Source organism: Microcaecilia unicolor, chromosome 11, assembly GCF_901765095.1.
Source record: "Microcaecilia unicolor chromosome 11, aMicUni1.1, whole genome shotgun sequence".
NCBI lineage: Eukaryota > Metazoa > Chordata > Amphibia > Gymnophiona > Siphonopidae > Microcaecilia > Microcaecilia unicolor.
Genome location: NC_044041.1, coordinates 107,498,822 through 107,513,655, shown reverse-complemented (window position 1 = coordinate 107,513,655; position 14,834 = coordinate 107,498,822). Strand labels below are relative to the sequence as shown.

The window sequence follows — 14,834 nt, the reverse complement described above, 5'->3', positions numbered from 1 at the left end:
GCTAGATAGGGTCTGTAAATTTTGCTTGTAGAGCCTTCCCTATCTGTTTTAGAGCTGAGCCCGGAAAAAGGGGGTATCAGAGGAAGACAAGGCAGGCTTGGCTGCTGCTGGTCCAAAGGCTAGTTTTGCCAAAAGCTGAATGGGGCCAGTGCAAATAAAGTAGGGTGCATGCCAAGTTTAATTGGTAAAAACACGGTTTCTGTGCACAACTTTTGCACATTTTAACAACCAATTCCCTCTTCTAACACTGTTGTAGAGAATAAGATAGTTGTCAAGATTTCATTTTTCCTTTTTATATCCAGGTGCAACCACCTCCCCCACGACCTAAAATGAGAAAAATCTCTTCGGTAAGCATACTTAACAGCAACATTCCAAGACATTTGTTGGTTCCTGGGATTTAGGTTTGCGGCCGGTAACTGACAAGAGTTGGGATATGTAAGTATGTATTTATTTATTTACTTACCCCCTGTTTGAAGGAATTCACTCAAGGCTGTATACATTTTCTAAGTTTATTGTAGTGAGGCAGCTGTTCTTCAGTATGAGAGGGAATATAGTAGCTAAGGATTTGAAACTTTTCCTTTTTTATATACTGGTTAAGACCATGCAGGACTAAAATTGGTCTCAATCCTCCCAATTTTGGGGGAATAAGGTAATACTTAGTGTGAAGAAACAATGTGTTTTAAGCCTGTAACATGTATTAGATATGGTCCTATTTTAATTACGTCCTGAAGTGTATTTCTCTTATTTGGCCAGCAGGTGGTGTTTCTTTGCTGTAAAGCTGTTAAAGAAAAACAACATTCATTCCCTATAGCACAAACAGGAAGCAAGCAGCAGTAGTATACTTTCAAATCTTTTTGACTGGGCTCCGATTGGCCCAGTTCATTTCCTTTAGTGTCCTGATTTTTCCTTCAGTCCTGGAAGAAGAGGGAGACAGATCTTGTTGCTAAGGCTCTGTTTAGACAGTATATAGATGTTTAGTTAGTTTTCTAACTGATCCATTTTTCAGTTACTTGTTACTGTTTGTTATTTGCACATTTTTGTTGTGTTCAGTTTTTATGAGAAAAAACATAATTGTTCGCTCTGCTTGGCTAGACTGATAAAGAATCCTGATGGTTTGTGTGTTGGGTCTGTGAGTGCTTTCTGGAGTGGCCCCAGTAACCTAGAAAGCACAGAGGATAATTTGAGAGCGGGAGACTTGCCCAGAAGCAGTTGTCACTCAGTCTGTTGGAGAAGGATGTTAGTGTAGAGCACAAGCGGCAGGTGTAGGCGGACCTGAGCTACACTGGGGACAGTGGCTGTGGGATAACCCCAGGCAGGTGGCTAGGCGTTTTGTGACTGACGTCCTTTTTTGGTGGCAGCGTGGTGGGATTGTCAGACTCGGTGTGTAGCGTGAGGGTCATCTTTCACAGAGTCTTTTTTTTATCTGTAACCTCCAGACACAGCAGCAGTAACAGGGTCCCTTTCCTGTTCAGAGTTTTTTTTTTTGGTAATGTTAGATTAGCAGCATGCTGATGATGAACAGCATTGGCCAGCAGTCACTGGAGATGCCTGCCCTAACACAAGAGCAACCAGATGGCCTCAGCGAGGAGGGAACAAAGGACCGGCCTGCACAGTTCTCTTGAGGGAAGACCAGACTGCTTGTGGACAACGGCTTGTGAATTGGCAGGGCCAGGTGCCACATCAGCTGAAATCCGGCAGATCTTCATGATAGAGCAACAGCAGCTAGACCAGCTGCTACGAGAGGAAGACCAACTGTGGCCTGAAGAGCATGAATACCAGCAGCAGCAGCAAGAGGAACGGGAGTTCCAGCTGCAGAAATCAAAGGAGATGGAAATGGCTCATATCCAAAGCTCCAGACCAACCCCTGCGCCAAGGTCAAAGAGAGGATCCACCTCCCGGATCAGGCCCAAAGACAGTTTGGCTATACCAGAGGTGACATAAATGGATATCTAACTGCCTTTGAAAAATTTTGCCGACTCAATGAGATTCCTCAGAAAGATTGGGTGCTCTATCTGGGAGAAAAGCTCACTGGTAGAGCATTTGAGGCAGTCCAAGGACCATGTAAAATTAGTTTATCTTGTTGGGCAGACTGGATGGACCGTTCAAGTTTTTATCTGTCGTCATTCACTATGTTACTATGTCACAGCGCTCTAACCCTGACCTGGAAGCCCTGAGGCAGAGGGCTGGTGAGCCAACTAATGAGACTGGTAAAGATCATAGCCAATGGCAAGGGGACTTGTTGTACAGAGACTGATCCTGCTGATCCTAATAGGCCCTGGACTGAAGGCAAGCAGGGCATACCAAGAACTGCTACAGACTGCACATGACATTCCACTAGCATTCATCAGGGGGTGACACGTACTAGATTAACACAGAACTTTTACTGGTCGGGAGTATCTTGAGCCATAGCTGGTTACTGTCGAACCTGTGATGCCAAAGAGTGGGCAAGACCCAAGATCACCCCCGAGCTCCCCTGAAACCTTTACCTATTATCAGTGAGCCTTTTGAGAGAATAGTTGTGGATATAGTGGTGCCTCTAGCTGTCCCAAGAAGGACTGGAAAAATATATATATTGAGTGTGGTGGACTTTGCTACCACATATCCTGAAGCAGTAGCCTTATCCTCTATAGAATTAGAGAAAATTGCCACTGCCCTGCTAGAAAGTGAATGATACATACCTCTAGCAGGTGTTCTCCGAGGACAGCAGGCCGATTGTTCTCACGACTGGGTGACGTCCGCGGCAGCCCCCATCAACCGGAAGAAGCCGATTTCGCGGACATCGATACCGGTACCGAAGAACCGGCCGTCGATACCGATGCCGTCGAGGTCGAGGGGCCGGCGCAAGTTCCAAAAAGACGGTCCCGAAGAACTTGCCTCGCAACCTGAGTCCGTTTCCGGAGACCAAGACACAAAGAACACGACTTGATATTGTGCTCCGGCCCGAGGCACTGGAGGCACCAAGCGTGGGTGTTGGTCTGCGAGATAGGCCGGCCGCACCGACCACACTTCTTAAATCCACTCGGGACCTTCGAGGACATCGACGGAAAAATCGCGTCGGCGAAGTTAAAGTCGTCGATGGTGGCAGTAAATCACACCTCGAAAAATAAATCGACCGCGCGGCCACAAGGCCGCAACGCGACGCCCCCGCTAGAAAACGAGGGAAAAATTCAGCGCGTTCTCTTCTCTCTTTTTTTTTTTTTTAAGAAATAAAGTTTTGAAAGCGCGCGACAACAAAACACAGAAAATAAGCAAAGATTCGCGGACAACGCGACGGTTTTCCGGGGCTAAGAGAGAGCGGCGACGCACGACTCTCTCCAGCGCGGAAAAGAAAAGACTGGCGGGAACGGTCGCGCACGGGCGGGAAGACGGCCGCGCATGCACGGTGGGCGTGCCCTGCGTGCGGACCGCCCGCGAAGCTTCTTCCGGTTGATGGGGGGCTGCCGCAGACGTCACCCAGTCGTGAGAACAAGCAGCCTGCTTGTCCTCGGAGAAATATTTTCCCGGATAGAACAACTAATAGCAGTGGGTGAAGGCCTTAAGTCGGCTTTTGAAACTTAAGTGGGTGGACAAGTTGGCAGGGGTTATATATCTTTTGTTTATGGGCTCCTCAACACCTTAGATAAATGGAAGGCTACCTACAGGGGGCATGGGAGAGGGATCGAGTTTTCTATGAAGAACTGGAAAGATATCTTCTTGCGATCTCATAAATTGTCAGATGCACCTCACCTACATAAGCACACAACTATGGAACGCACTACCAAAAGCTGTGAAAACAACTTATAACCACCTAAACTTCCAGAAATCACTAAAAACTTATCTGTTCAAAAAGGCATACCCTACCGACCCGACTTAAATACCTGAACCCTGCAACACTACGAAACCAAAGAACGTAATGGACATAACTCTTCCTCTATACGATTCCCTAATATGTTTGTTCCACATGAACCCTATTCTACCATATCACTGTATAACTGTTTATACTGGAATTGGCAAACGCCTTTAACGGTACTATGCAAGCCACACTGAGCCTGCAAATAGGTGGGAAAATGTGGGATACAAATGTTACAAATAAATAACTCTCAGACCAAGAGACACAGTTTATGTCTGAGTTGATCCAGAATCTGTGGACATACTGTGGAGTGAAATCTGTACGTACCACACATCACCCTGAAACAGGAGACCGAAACTGGGAAAAATACTTACCCTACCTACTGATTGCATAAAGAGAAGTGCCCCTGGTACCTCATGAGTCTACAGGGTTCTCCCCATTTGAGTTGCTTTATGGCCGGAGGGTGAGAGGGCCCCTTCACCTAATAAGAGAACATTGGGAGGGGAAAGTTGATACTTCCGACACCCCTATAATTGAATATGTAGTTAAGATGTGGCAGAAATTAGAAGAACTTGTGGGCTTTGTCAGAGATAATTTGCAGGCAGCCAAGACTAAGCAAAAGACCTGGTATGATCATAAGGCCCGAAATAGAGTTTTATGAGGGCCAGCAAATACTTGTTTTAGTCCAAGTTCATCAAAATAAACTTCAAGCTAATTGGGCAGGACCTTACAAAGTGATAAGACGCCTGAATGATAAAAACTATATCTATGGGCTCTTAAGACAGAAAGCAGTGCACCTTTCATGTAAATATGTTAAAGGCCTATGCAAATCGCGCAGACATGGTACTAGCTGTGTGCAGCCTACCAGAAGAGTATCAGGATAGTGAGCCCATACCTGACCTCTTAGCAGAAACATTACCAAAGAGATCCGACACTGAAGATAGACCATCAGAAAAACACCGATGCTAGAATATCTTCATGTCCTGGTTATGACAGTAGCTTCAACCAGGAAGAAAGCTCCAAAAGAAATACAAAATTTCACCCAGGAGAGAGACCAGTTTCAAGTACGGAGTGTAAGCAAGGTTTTGGTTGCCGGAAATTATTGTCAAAAGCAGCATACAATCCATTCAGGGAAGAAACCGTTTATATGCACTGAATATAGAAAAAGCTTTACTCATAAATCACAGCTAACAAAGCACCAGAAAATACATATAGGAGTAAAACCATGGTGAAGTTTGAGCTTCCATCCCTTCAAGGTTCTAGCCCATGCTGTCTAAATATTTTTTTTTTTTGGGGGGGGGGGGGGGGGGGGGGTTGCCGCATTTCAAAGATGCCTAAGATATTTCAATAGCTTTTAAAACGGAGGTTTAACTTCCCAAAAATAACCCCAGTTCCCAATTAATAAGGTGGCCCTGAAGCACTATGCTAAGGGTGACTAGCTGAATCAGGCCAAGTGCTTCACACTGCATGCAAAAAAATGTCAGCCTTGTTTTTGTTAGGGAAGAGTATGGGATTCTCATGCATGCACTTGAGTAAAACCAGACTGTCGTTCTTTATGTATGGACAGCCTATCAATATTCACCTTCCCACCACCAAACTTTTACCTCTGAATCACAGCTCTTTGTTGAAATTAACTGTCTTCTTCCCTACTCTATACAGAAACCTTGTCTAGCTTCAAGGACTTGCCTGCTTATTCAAGGCCATTTCCCAAATCCCTGAACTCTGGAATTCGTTGCCAGAGAATATGGTAAAAGTAGTTAGCTTAGCGGGCTTTAAAAAAGGTTTGAATGACTTCCTAAACTTAAAACCCATAAGCAACACTTATGTTCATATGTTATGTAACTATTCTTGAACTGCTGCTTCTAATGCAACCTAACCACATACACAGATGTTCAAGCCCCCCTCTTCCAGAAACCTCTGGATCTTCTGCCATCCATGCAAGGATATCTGGAAGGTTCCCCCTTTAGCCCACATTTCCCCAACTTCACAGTCCTACCTACCAAGCCCTCATCAGAATATTCTTGTTCTTATGCCCTGCTCCTGTACTACTCACATATGTTGTCAGCCCATTTCCTTTATAGAAATATGTCAGCACTCAACGGACCTATTTTCCCCTTCCTTCTAGGCAACCTCTGTAGCAGTAGTACATGGGCCAAAGTAAGAAGGCTCTCCGGACCCACACTAGTAAAGCTCTGAGTTTGGCAACTTTCTTCCATAGCCTACAGGGGTGTATACAGGAAGGATACATGGTGTTATGGTATAAGCCAATCAGAATTAAATGTGTAGCATGATGTTGTGTTGGATCAGATACATATATATACACCAATATATTTGTACAGCTTTTATAAATATATATATTTGACACTGCAGCAGAACTGGCTTTCATTCCAAAGCCCTCTTCCCCCTCCCTTTGGGGAACATTTAAAAGACAAAGGTACTACTGACCTCACCTCCCCCTTTAACAAAAGACTTCTCAAGTAAGAGACTGCCTCAAGGTTAAATTGACTCTCTTCCTCTGATCAAAAAAGCCTGGCTGATCAACACAACAAATATCAAAGGTATCCAGTAGAGGCAAGGAGACAGGCAGGTGGGAAAGGTGTGAAATACAGCTACTAAAAACAAAGGACACCTGCTGGTTGCCCCAGACAAATCTTATCAGAGTAAATTCAAGCAGAAAACCCTGCACTACAATAAACCATTTGTCAGCAAAATCCAGACAGCAAGTCTTGTGATGTCATAAGACATGAGACCAAGATACCACAATGCTTTGCAAATGCCCAAGGGTCGTGTGCAAACCAGGAAAGAGATACACATGGCATGTCTTCCTGCAACTTGCAAGAGTATAAAAGATAGAAGCTGTTCCAGACAAGCAGATGCTTACCTTCAACTGCAATACAGATTCTTCTCTTCCTGGGACCTGTAGCCCACCTGCCTGCTATGAGGACCTCTTCTGCAAACATGTGCTTACCTCATGCTGTTCATACTATGTAACAAGGACTTGTAAGTAACATAACTTTTGATCTAGACCTGCTACTTTACTTTGCTTAAGTACAGATTATCTGTAAAGATCTCTTTAAAAAAACTACCTCTCATGTGCAATTAATTGTATTTTAAAATAAACCTTTTCTGAAGCTAAAAGTATAGTCTCTTTGTGCTCTGAGTACATGCTTTCAAATCTTGAAATACAGAATACTGCATTTCAACAGATATATACTTAATTTATTTAATTTATTGCAATTATCACCTTTGTTGATTGGTGGAGAAATTGATATCCTAAAACTTAGAAACATCCCATTGTTACAAGAAATGATTTATTTTGGGGGAAAGAGCTCTAGAGCACTCGCTACTGTTTATAATTTAAGAGCAGGCGCTATATTTATAACTTCTGTCACCCTGCAAATAATGAGTTTCTTAGTTGCTTATTTAGCATCCCTGTATTCTCTCTGCCAAAATGAACCTGTAACATGGAAAATATCAGAAGCCCTTACCAATACCATTTAACAGCAGGAGATGCAGTTTGCTCTGCCCCTCCCCCCCCCCACCCCACACACACACACTTTGGCAAATTCTTTTCAAGTGTTACCTGCAGACAGTAACAAATCGAGCCCATACAGTGGAGTCTAACAACACATTTATTGAGACAGAATTTTACACAACTAATCTTTCTTGGCAGCTGCTTTTCTCATAGCTGCTAGCACGTTGCTCAGTTCTTCTCTTTTTCTCTTGGCACGAATGTGAGTCCCAACCTGAGAAAGGCAGATCTTGTTAGCATTGAAAAAACTAGCAAACAGTGTGCAATGCTGCTCAGCTTACACAATCCCAGAAATGATAGTCCCCCTTTCACCACCCTAACAGGTGAAGTCACAGTACAGTACTGTTTCAGGTCGTTCTTCAACTTGGTTGATCCTCATCGCATACAAGACCAGATTTTGTAATGTTTTCATCCCCCATTTAACTGAGAACGTCAGGGAACTTACCATATTCCATCTAATAATCACCTGGGATATTATTAGAAACATTGGGTTTTCTGAAGTCTAGTATGGGCTATTAATGGAGGCATCATTTTCTCCTCCAATCCTCCCCCCTCCAATGACCATTTCTCTCCTTCACCCCCTCCCACCATCAATAACCAATATTTCTGTCCTACACCCTGCCTCCTGCAGTAACTGACATTGCTCTGCTCCACCTTCCACTCCCCCCTCCCAATGACTGGATCTTTTCATATGTCACCTTGAGGTTATGGTGCTGGACCTTGAGCACCTGCAAATGCTCAAGGCCCTACACCATAACCTCAAGATAAGAAGGGGGGATGGAGGGTGGAGAACAGCAATACCGGGAGTGGGGGAAGCAATTACCGTATTTTTCGGACTATAAGACGCACTTTTTCCCCCCCAAAATTTGGGAGGAAAATGGGGGGTGCGTCTTATAGTCCGAAGGTAGAGATTTCCCTCCCTCCCTCTGAGTTCGGGATCGATCGCCCGCCCGCCGAGTTCGGGATGGCCCTGTCACCACTTCTCCCTACTCACGCGATCTTCCCTGGTGGTCTAGTGACGTCGGGGCAAGAAAGAACCCCCTCTTTCCTGCCCAGCGCGCTGCTCTCCATCCTCCTGTATGCAGCCTGACGGTCTCGGCGAGATTCAAAATAGCCGCCGAGACTTCAATTCTCGGCGGCAATTTTGAATCTTGCCGAGACCGTCAGGCAGCATACAGGAGGACGGAGAGCAGCGCGCTGGGCAGGAAAGAGGGGGCTCTTTCCTGCCCCGACGTCACTAGACCACCAGGGAAGATCACGTGACGTGAGTAGGGAGAAGTGGTGACAGGGCCGGGGGAAGGGCGATCCCGAACTCGGAGGGAGGGATTCGGACAAGACACACCGGAGCACCTAGGTTTTAGAGGAGGGAAAAAGGAATAAAAAAATGTTCCTATTTCCCTCCTCTAAAACCTAGGTGCGTCTTATGGTCCGAAAAATACGGTACTGGCAGAATCTTGATTTAAAACAAAATTTTCTGGGGTGTTTGGGTCCTGTAGCGGGCAGGGGGGCAATACTGAAGGTGGCCTATTACAGTACTTTAACTGCACTAAACAGCCTAAAACAGAATTAGACACATTTATAAACATATCTAAGGGAGGGTGTTCCATTCTCAGTCCTTTTCTGGATTTTAGTTTAATTTCCAAGTTGTATTTCCCTTTCTAAAATATGCTTCAAGCTTCTCTCTGCTAAATGATCACACTTATTCTCTACCCAAGCAATTAAGGTACTTAAAGATTATCTGAGATTCTGTAAATTACTAAAGGCTTTTCTATTAAGTACATATCTTATCAAAAGACAATAAACTAATGTTGCAGTCTCTCTTATGTTTCAACATAACCAATACTCCTGCCTTGCTTCATGACAAACACACAATTACTCCTAATATGCTAAAATGTTATAATTAATTATGTGTATCATATTTTTGATGTTCTTCTTTAATGTAAGCCACATTGAACCTGAGCTTGTTCGGGATAACGTGGGATACAAATGTCATTAAATAAATAAGTTGAAATTCTCTAACAGCAGCCTAGGATCAGAAACTCCAAACTAGGCCATTTGGCCTTTTTGATCCAAGCATAAGCAAGGTGGCTGAGATATTTTTCCCATATAATTCAGTTACCTTCAATATTAAAACAAAGATGTGTTTCTGGAAAATGTGCAAATGGTCAGCAGGCAGGAGTTGAAGCTTGGTCAGCCAAAACTACAGAAGTTTCAATTCTGTAATAATCCCTTTGGGTGTTTCCTCCATTTTGCCTTTCACCCCCTTCTCCCCTGTCTGGCTGTCTGTCCTGATACTGTGTCAACTTTATTGTAATCAAGTTCCCCAATGCAGGCTGTAGACAAAATCCATTGCACATCTGATGTGCACATGGACACTGTTGATGTACTTTTGGAAACACATGTATTTGTTTTATGTTCTATTTAGAGTTCTTTTAAAGTGTCCAGCTTGTTTTATGACATGTTTATTTTTTTGCGCTTCGTATTTATTCCTTTGATTGGGCACTTTCCATTTACTCCCTTTTCCATATTAAAACGGCACAATAGATCATGTTTGGACAGGATTAAGGGAGTATTTGGAGAAGCTTCTTAAACATTTCTCTCTCACTCATAAATTACGGGGAAGTCAGTAGATCCTAATGCATCTATACAAATCGGCTCAGGAGAACCTGAAATTGCTGCTCCCCTACTCCCATGCTTGCTTCATGCACACTGAGAAGTAGGCAAGCATTTGGAAGGCCATACCCTTTTCTTGATGAATTTCAGAGCACGTTTATCCTTAGACACTTTTAGCAACTCCATGGCACGTCTCTCATATGGTGCAAAGCCACACACCTCACGGATCATGTCTCGAACAAACTTAGTATGTTTGGTGAGGCGCTGAAAAGGAAAAAAACAAAACAAAACATGTCAGCAAGCAGAATACAAAGACACACAACTAGAAATCTCAGAAATTTTCATATAACTACACAAGAACTAAAGATCTTGTGAAAACAAGAGAGTCTAACCTGCATAATATGCAAGGTCCCAGAAAAATCAGCAATACGTTAACAAAAAGAGTAGCTCCAATCAAGGCCACTTGAAAACCAAGGGAAAATTAGGTTCTTACCTTGGTAATTTTCTTTCCTTTAGTCACAGCAGATAAACTGATGGGTTGTATCCGCCTACCAGCAGGTGGAGACAGAGAACACTAAAAAAACATAGTGCCTCTTGGACGGCTAGCCCCAACTGCCTTCAGTATTTGAGATTTCCAAAGCAGAGTGAACCATAAAGGTATAACATAAACTTTCCTCACAGCGAACAAACGCCCCAGAACAGAAGCAATAACCATACAAAGGAGGGATGAACTCAACCTCCTGTAGAAGAACATTATGAAAAATTACAAGAGGACCTTACAAGACTGAGAATCCAAATGGCAGATGACATTTAACGTGAGCAAGTGCAAAATACTGAATGTGGGAAAGAGGAACCCAAACTATAGCTATGTAATGCAAGGTTCCACATTAGGAGTCACCGACTGGGAAAGGGATCTAGGTGTCATCGTTGATGATACGTTGAAACCTTCTGCTCAGTATGCGGCGGTGGCTAAGAAAGCAAATAGAATGTTAGGTATTATTAGAAAAGGAATGGAAAACAAAAATGAGGATGTTATAATGCCTTTGTATCGCTCCATGGTGCAACCGCACCTCTAATATTGTGTGCAATTCTTGTCACCACATCTCAAAAAAGATACAGTGCAATTAGAAAAGGTACAGAGAAGGGTGACAAAAATGATAAAAGGGATGGGACGACTTCCCTATGAGGAAAGGCTAAAGCGGCTACGGCTCTTCAGCTTGGAGAAAAGACGGCTGAGGGGAGATATAATAGAGGTCTATAAAATAATGAACGGATTGGAATGGGTAGAAGTGAATCGCTTGTTTACTCTTTCCAAAAATACCAGGACTAGGGTGTATACAATGAAGCTACAAAAGTAGTAAATTTAAAATGAATTGGAGAAAAAATTTCTTCTCTCAACATGTAATTAAACTCTGGAATTCGTTACCAGAAAATGTAGTAAAAGCAGTTAGATTAGCAGGGTTTAATAAGCCATTATTAAAACAGACTTGGGGAAAATCCACTGACATATAGATTGTCTGCTGAACGCAATGCTATTATTTTCTAACTCATCTCACTACAGCAAGATTTTAGAAGTAATGAAGAAACTGAATACAGGGCACTGTGATGGGCCAGTCCCTTCTGAACCTCACCTGTACTGGCTCCTACAGTGTCTCATTTAGAGCACAAAAATCCAATTCCTAAAGCCTGACAACAGGAATCCCTGCTCAGATTTGGCTTCTCTTGAACTAGCCAAGATGAGTTTAAAGATATCCAGATGAAGGCTCCCCTGATTCGGGTCACAAATCTCCCCTCAAACTGCTTTCTCTTACCTATCTTTCCTTTATATTTTATCTATTATCCTATCTAATATTGTAGTTCATTTCCTTTTTCCAGTGATTAGTTTGTAAACCACTCGGCTACATTATTGAGCACTATGGTTAAAGGTAAATCCTCACTCACAGAATCTCTCAGGTATAACAATAAAAGCAAAAGAGTTCTGCACATTCAGAATGCAATACTTTATTTTGATAAAAGTATAAATTTAATCATAAATGGGATATTACCACAGCAATGCAATTAAAACTCTGCAATTCCACCCGCCATTTTTTGTACTGTGTTATATTCATCAGCAGAGATAAGACAGCCGCTTCCCCCAATCCATTACTGATATGGCACTATGTGGAACTAGATTCTTTTTATATACCCATCCAAATATAAATTCAGGATTTATACAGCACAGGAAAAATAAGCAACAGACATCTTAAATCCCAACCCAGCCTTTCTCATACACAATTTGTTTATATTGGAGGCTTGCAGTGGAAACACTCACCCCTCTTCTGCGGCACTGCCTGGGCTTAGACACATTCTTGGTAACTTGATGGCCTTTATTAAGGCCAACGGCCATGGGATACCTGATTGCCATTTCTTTAAAAAAGAAAAGTACATCTAGATTACAACCCAAGTAGTATCAAAATGTCACCAAACAAGACAAATACCACAAAAGACCACCTCCACACTGTAAATTTTTTTTTTTTAACATATTCTAAATTGGATTTTCAGGCTTATCTATTACTAGATTGATATGAGAATTATCCAACGATCACATGCATGGCCTCTTAAGATGCCTATTTCCTTCTTCAGATGTCATCCATTTTTATATGCTTGTAAAGCTTAGGTTGTCATCTCTCTCCATCTACGTGTTAATAGGTGAATTAGGTTTTTTGTTCCCCGTCCCCACAAGTTTGTGGGCAGATGTTTCTTCAGGAGCACCATCGGAAGGTTAGACTTTTATGACTCGGGAAGCTGAGTTTTTCAAATAATTCTTCATCTGGTCCAACAAAATGAATCTCACCCTAGAAAAATCTAGGTTCCTCCAGGACAAATATTTTCTGGGTGACTATGGCACTGAAGTGATAGATCACAGCATTACCATAAAGCAGGTCTTCTGAAACCTGTGCTGAGGGCTTCATAAACAGTGCTGATTTCAGGATAGTCACACTGAATATGCACGTGATAAACCCTACATGTGCTAAAGAGCCAGTAAATGCACATTCTATGTAGCTATCCTGAAAACCAGATTAATGGTGGTGTTCCCATGACAACTTGGGGAAACCCTACTGAATGCTAAAAATGAGTTCCAGAGAGATGTTCAGCTCCCTCACAAACATTTCTAGGAGCTCATTCATTAAAGTAAAATCTTTTTTTTTTTAAAGTCAGCAGCAATGCTTTAGGGCTCAGCTGCAGCAGGATTAGGTTGAGAGGTAGCAAACCTAGTTGTGTCGAGATGCAACTTAGGGGCCCTTTTTACTAAGCCACAGCAAAATCTGCAGCATATTTTGGATTTTTTTTAATGCATCTTGCTAATTATCCCATTAGTGTGGGACTTAAACAAAAACAGAAAAAGGCATACAGTGCAGGAGCATTTACCGCCTCCTATTTAGATGGCTCTTAATGCTCCCATGTCAAGCTCATGTAGTTAGCATGTACTAATCAGAGGGCTAGCTAATTAATGCTTCCACTCCCATTCCATGCCCATGCCACAAAATGCTTTAATATAACTTGCAATACTTTTTTTAGCCACATTAGGAGTACATTAGCATTTAATCTGGTTTAGTAAAAAGACCCTCTGCTAGGTAAGGAGAGGAGTACGGACATACAGCCTAAGAGAGGTGCTCCCCCCCACCTTCAATCCTGGGCCTGTTAAAGGAGGAACAGCGAGCAACCTCAGGAAAGGAAAAGAGCAAAAATCACCTTGGACTTGGGAAACAGAAGAGGAATGAAGAAAAGCGCCCACCAGCCCTGCTACTTTAAAATGCTTAAGCCTATAACTGTTCCTCTGGGAAGGTTACTAATGTTTTCAGTCCGCTGTACTGAGCAAATTTTAGACCCTGAAAAGCAATAAGGATACTACTTTGAAACATTTGACCTCATGCTTTTCTTTCATCAGGTCCTTTCGTGTCCCCAGAGGGCTTACAATTTAAGTGTGTACCTGAAACAATAGAGAACTAGTGAGTTGTCTACGTTACAAAGGGTGGCAACAGGATTTGAACCCTTGCTTCCCTGGTTCTCAGCTCGCTGCTCTAAACATTAAGGTGGATGAGGCATAAGAGGGCGGGAACGGTTGAATTGGTCAAGCAATTTTGAGTTCATCTTCTCAAAATGGGCAAATCGCTGCTAGGTAGATTGGACGGGCCATTCCGGTCTTTATCTGCTATGAGTACGTTAGATTTATAGCTAAACGGCCCGATAGAACCCGAAAAGCCGCATCCTCCGGCAGCAGGGAAGCTGAACCATAGTGAATTTTCTTTAAAGCCCAAGAAGAGAGCCGACCCATCCCCCCAACCACCACGGAAGCCGCTTCCGCCGGCGCTCAAGACATACAACACAGCAGCTCAAAGAATCAGAACGTAAACCTAATCCCCTAATACAAACCCAACCTGCCACCGCTCGCAGCTTCCCCACCCCTTGAAACCCATTATCCCACCGTCCCTCAGAGACTGCGGATGGAAGCGGATTCAATCACGCACCCTCGGCCTGTACTATACCTGCTACGCTCCGCGACAGCCACAACGGAAGGAGAGAACCGTACCGGAAGTGAGCGAATCAAACCTTCTCGAAGTCCTCCAGCAAAACCATAGGACGAAGCGACTGATGGGCAAGAGTGGCAGTGGAGTTTCTAGTTCAGCTAGATAATCGGATTATCGGAGGCTTTCGTAGGGGAGGAAGGGTTTATAGATCTTTGCTTTGTACGATTTTTAATCTCGCCATATTTTGTCCTTTTTTCCTCTAATCTAAGTAGGGTGAGCCTGGAAAAATACATCTCTTGCTGGAGACTCATGTAGTATCAGACGCCAAGGGTGGTCCATCCCAAAGAGTAGG

The 14,834-nt window shown here is 43.2% G+C and overlaps 1 protein-coding gene across 1 annotated transcript; it reads right to left on the bottom strand.

Annotated features, from left to right (window-relative positions):
* Positions 1-7,443: 7,443 nt before the first annotated feature.
* Positions 7,444-14,605, bottom strand: RPL36 (ribosomal protein L36). The gene is made up of 4 exons (XM_030220333.1): positions 14,501-14,605; positions 12,286-12,380; positions 10,104-10,238; positions 7,444-7,575 (listed from the first exon to the last, which is right to left on the bottom strand). The coding sequence occupies exons 2-4, from the start codon at positions 12,376-12,378 to the stop codon at positions 7,486-7,488; spliced, it is 318 nt and encodes a 105-aa protein (XP_030076193.1). The 5' UTR covers positions 12,379-12,380; positions 14,501-14,605; the 3' UTR covers positions 7,444-7,485.
* Between the last annotated feature and the right edge of the window lie 229 nt (positions 14,606-14,834).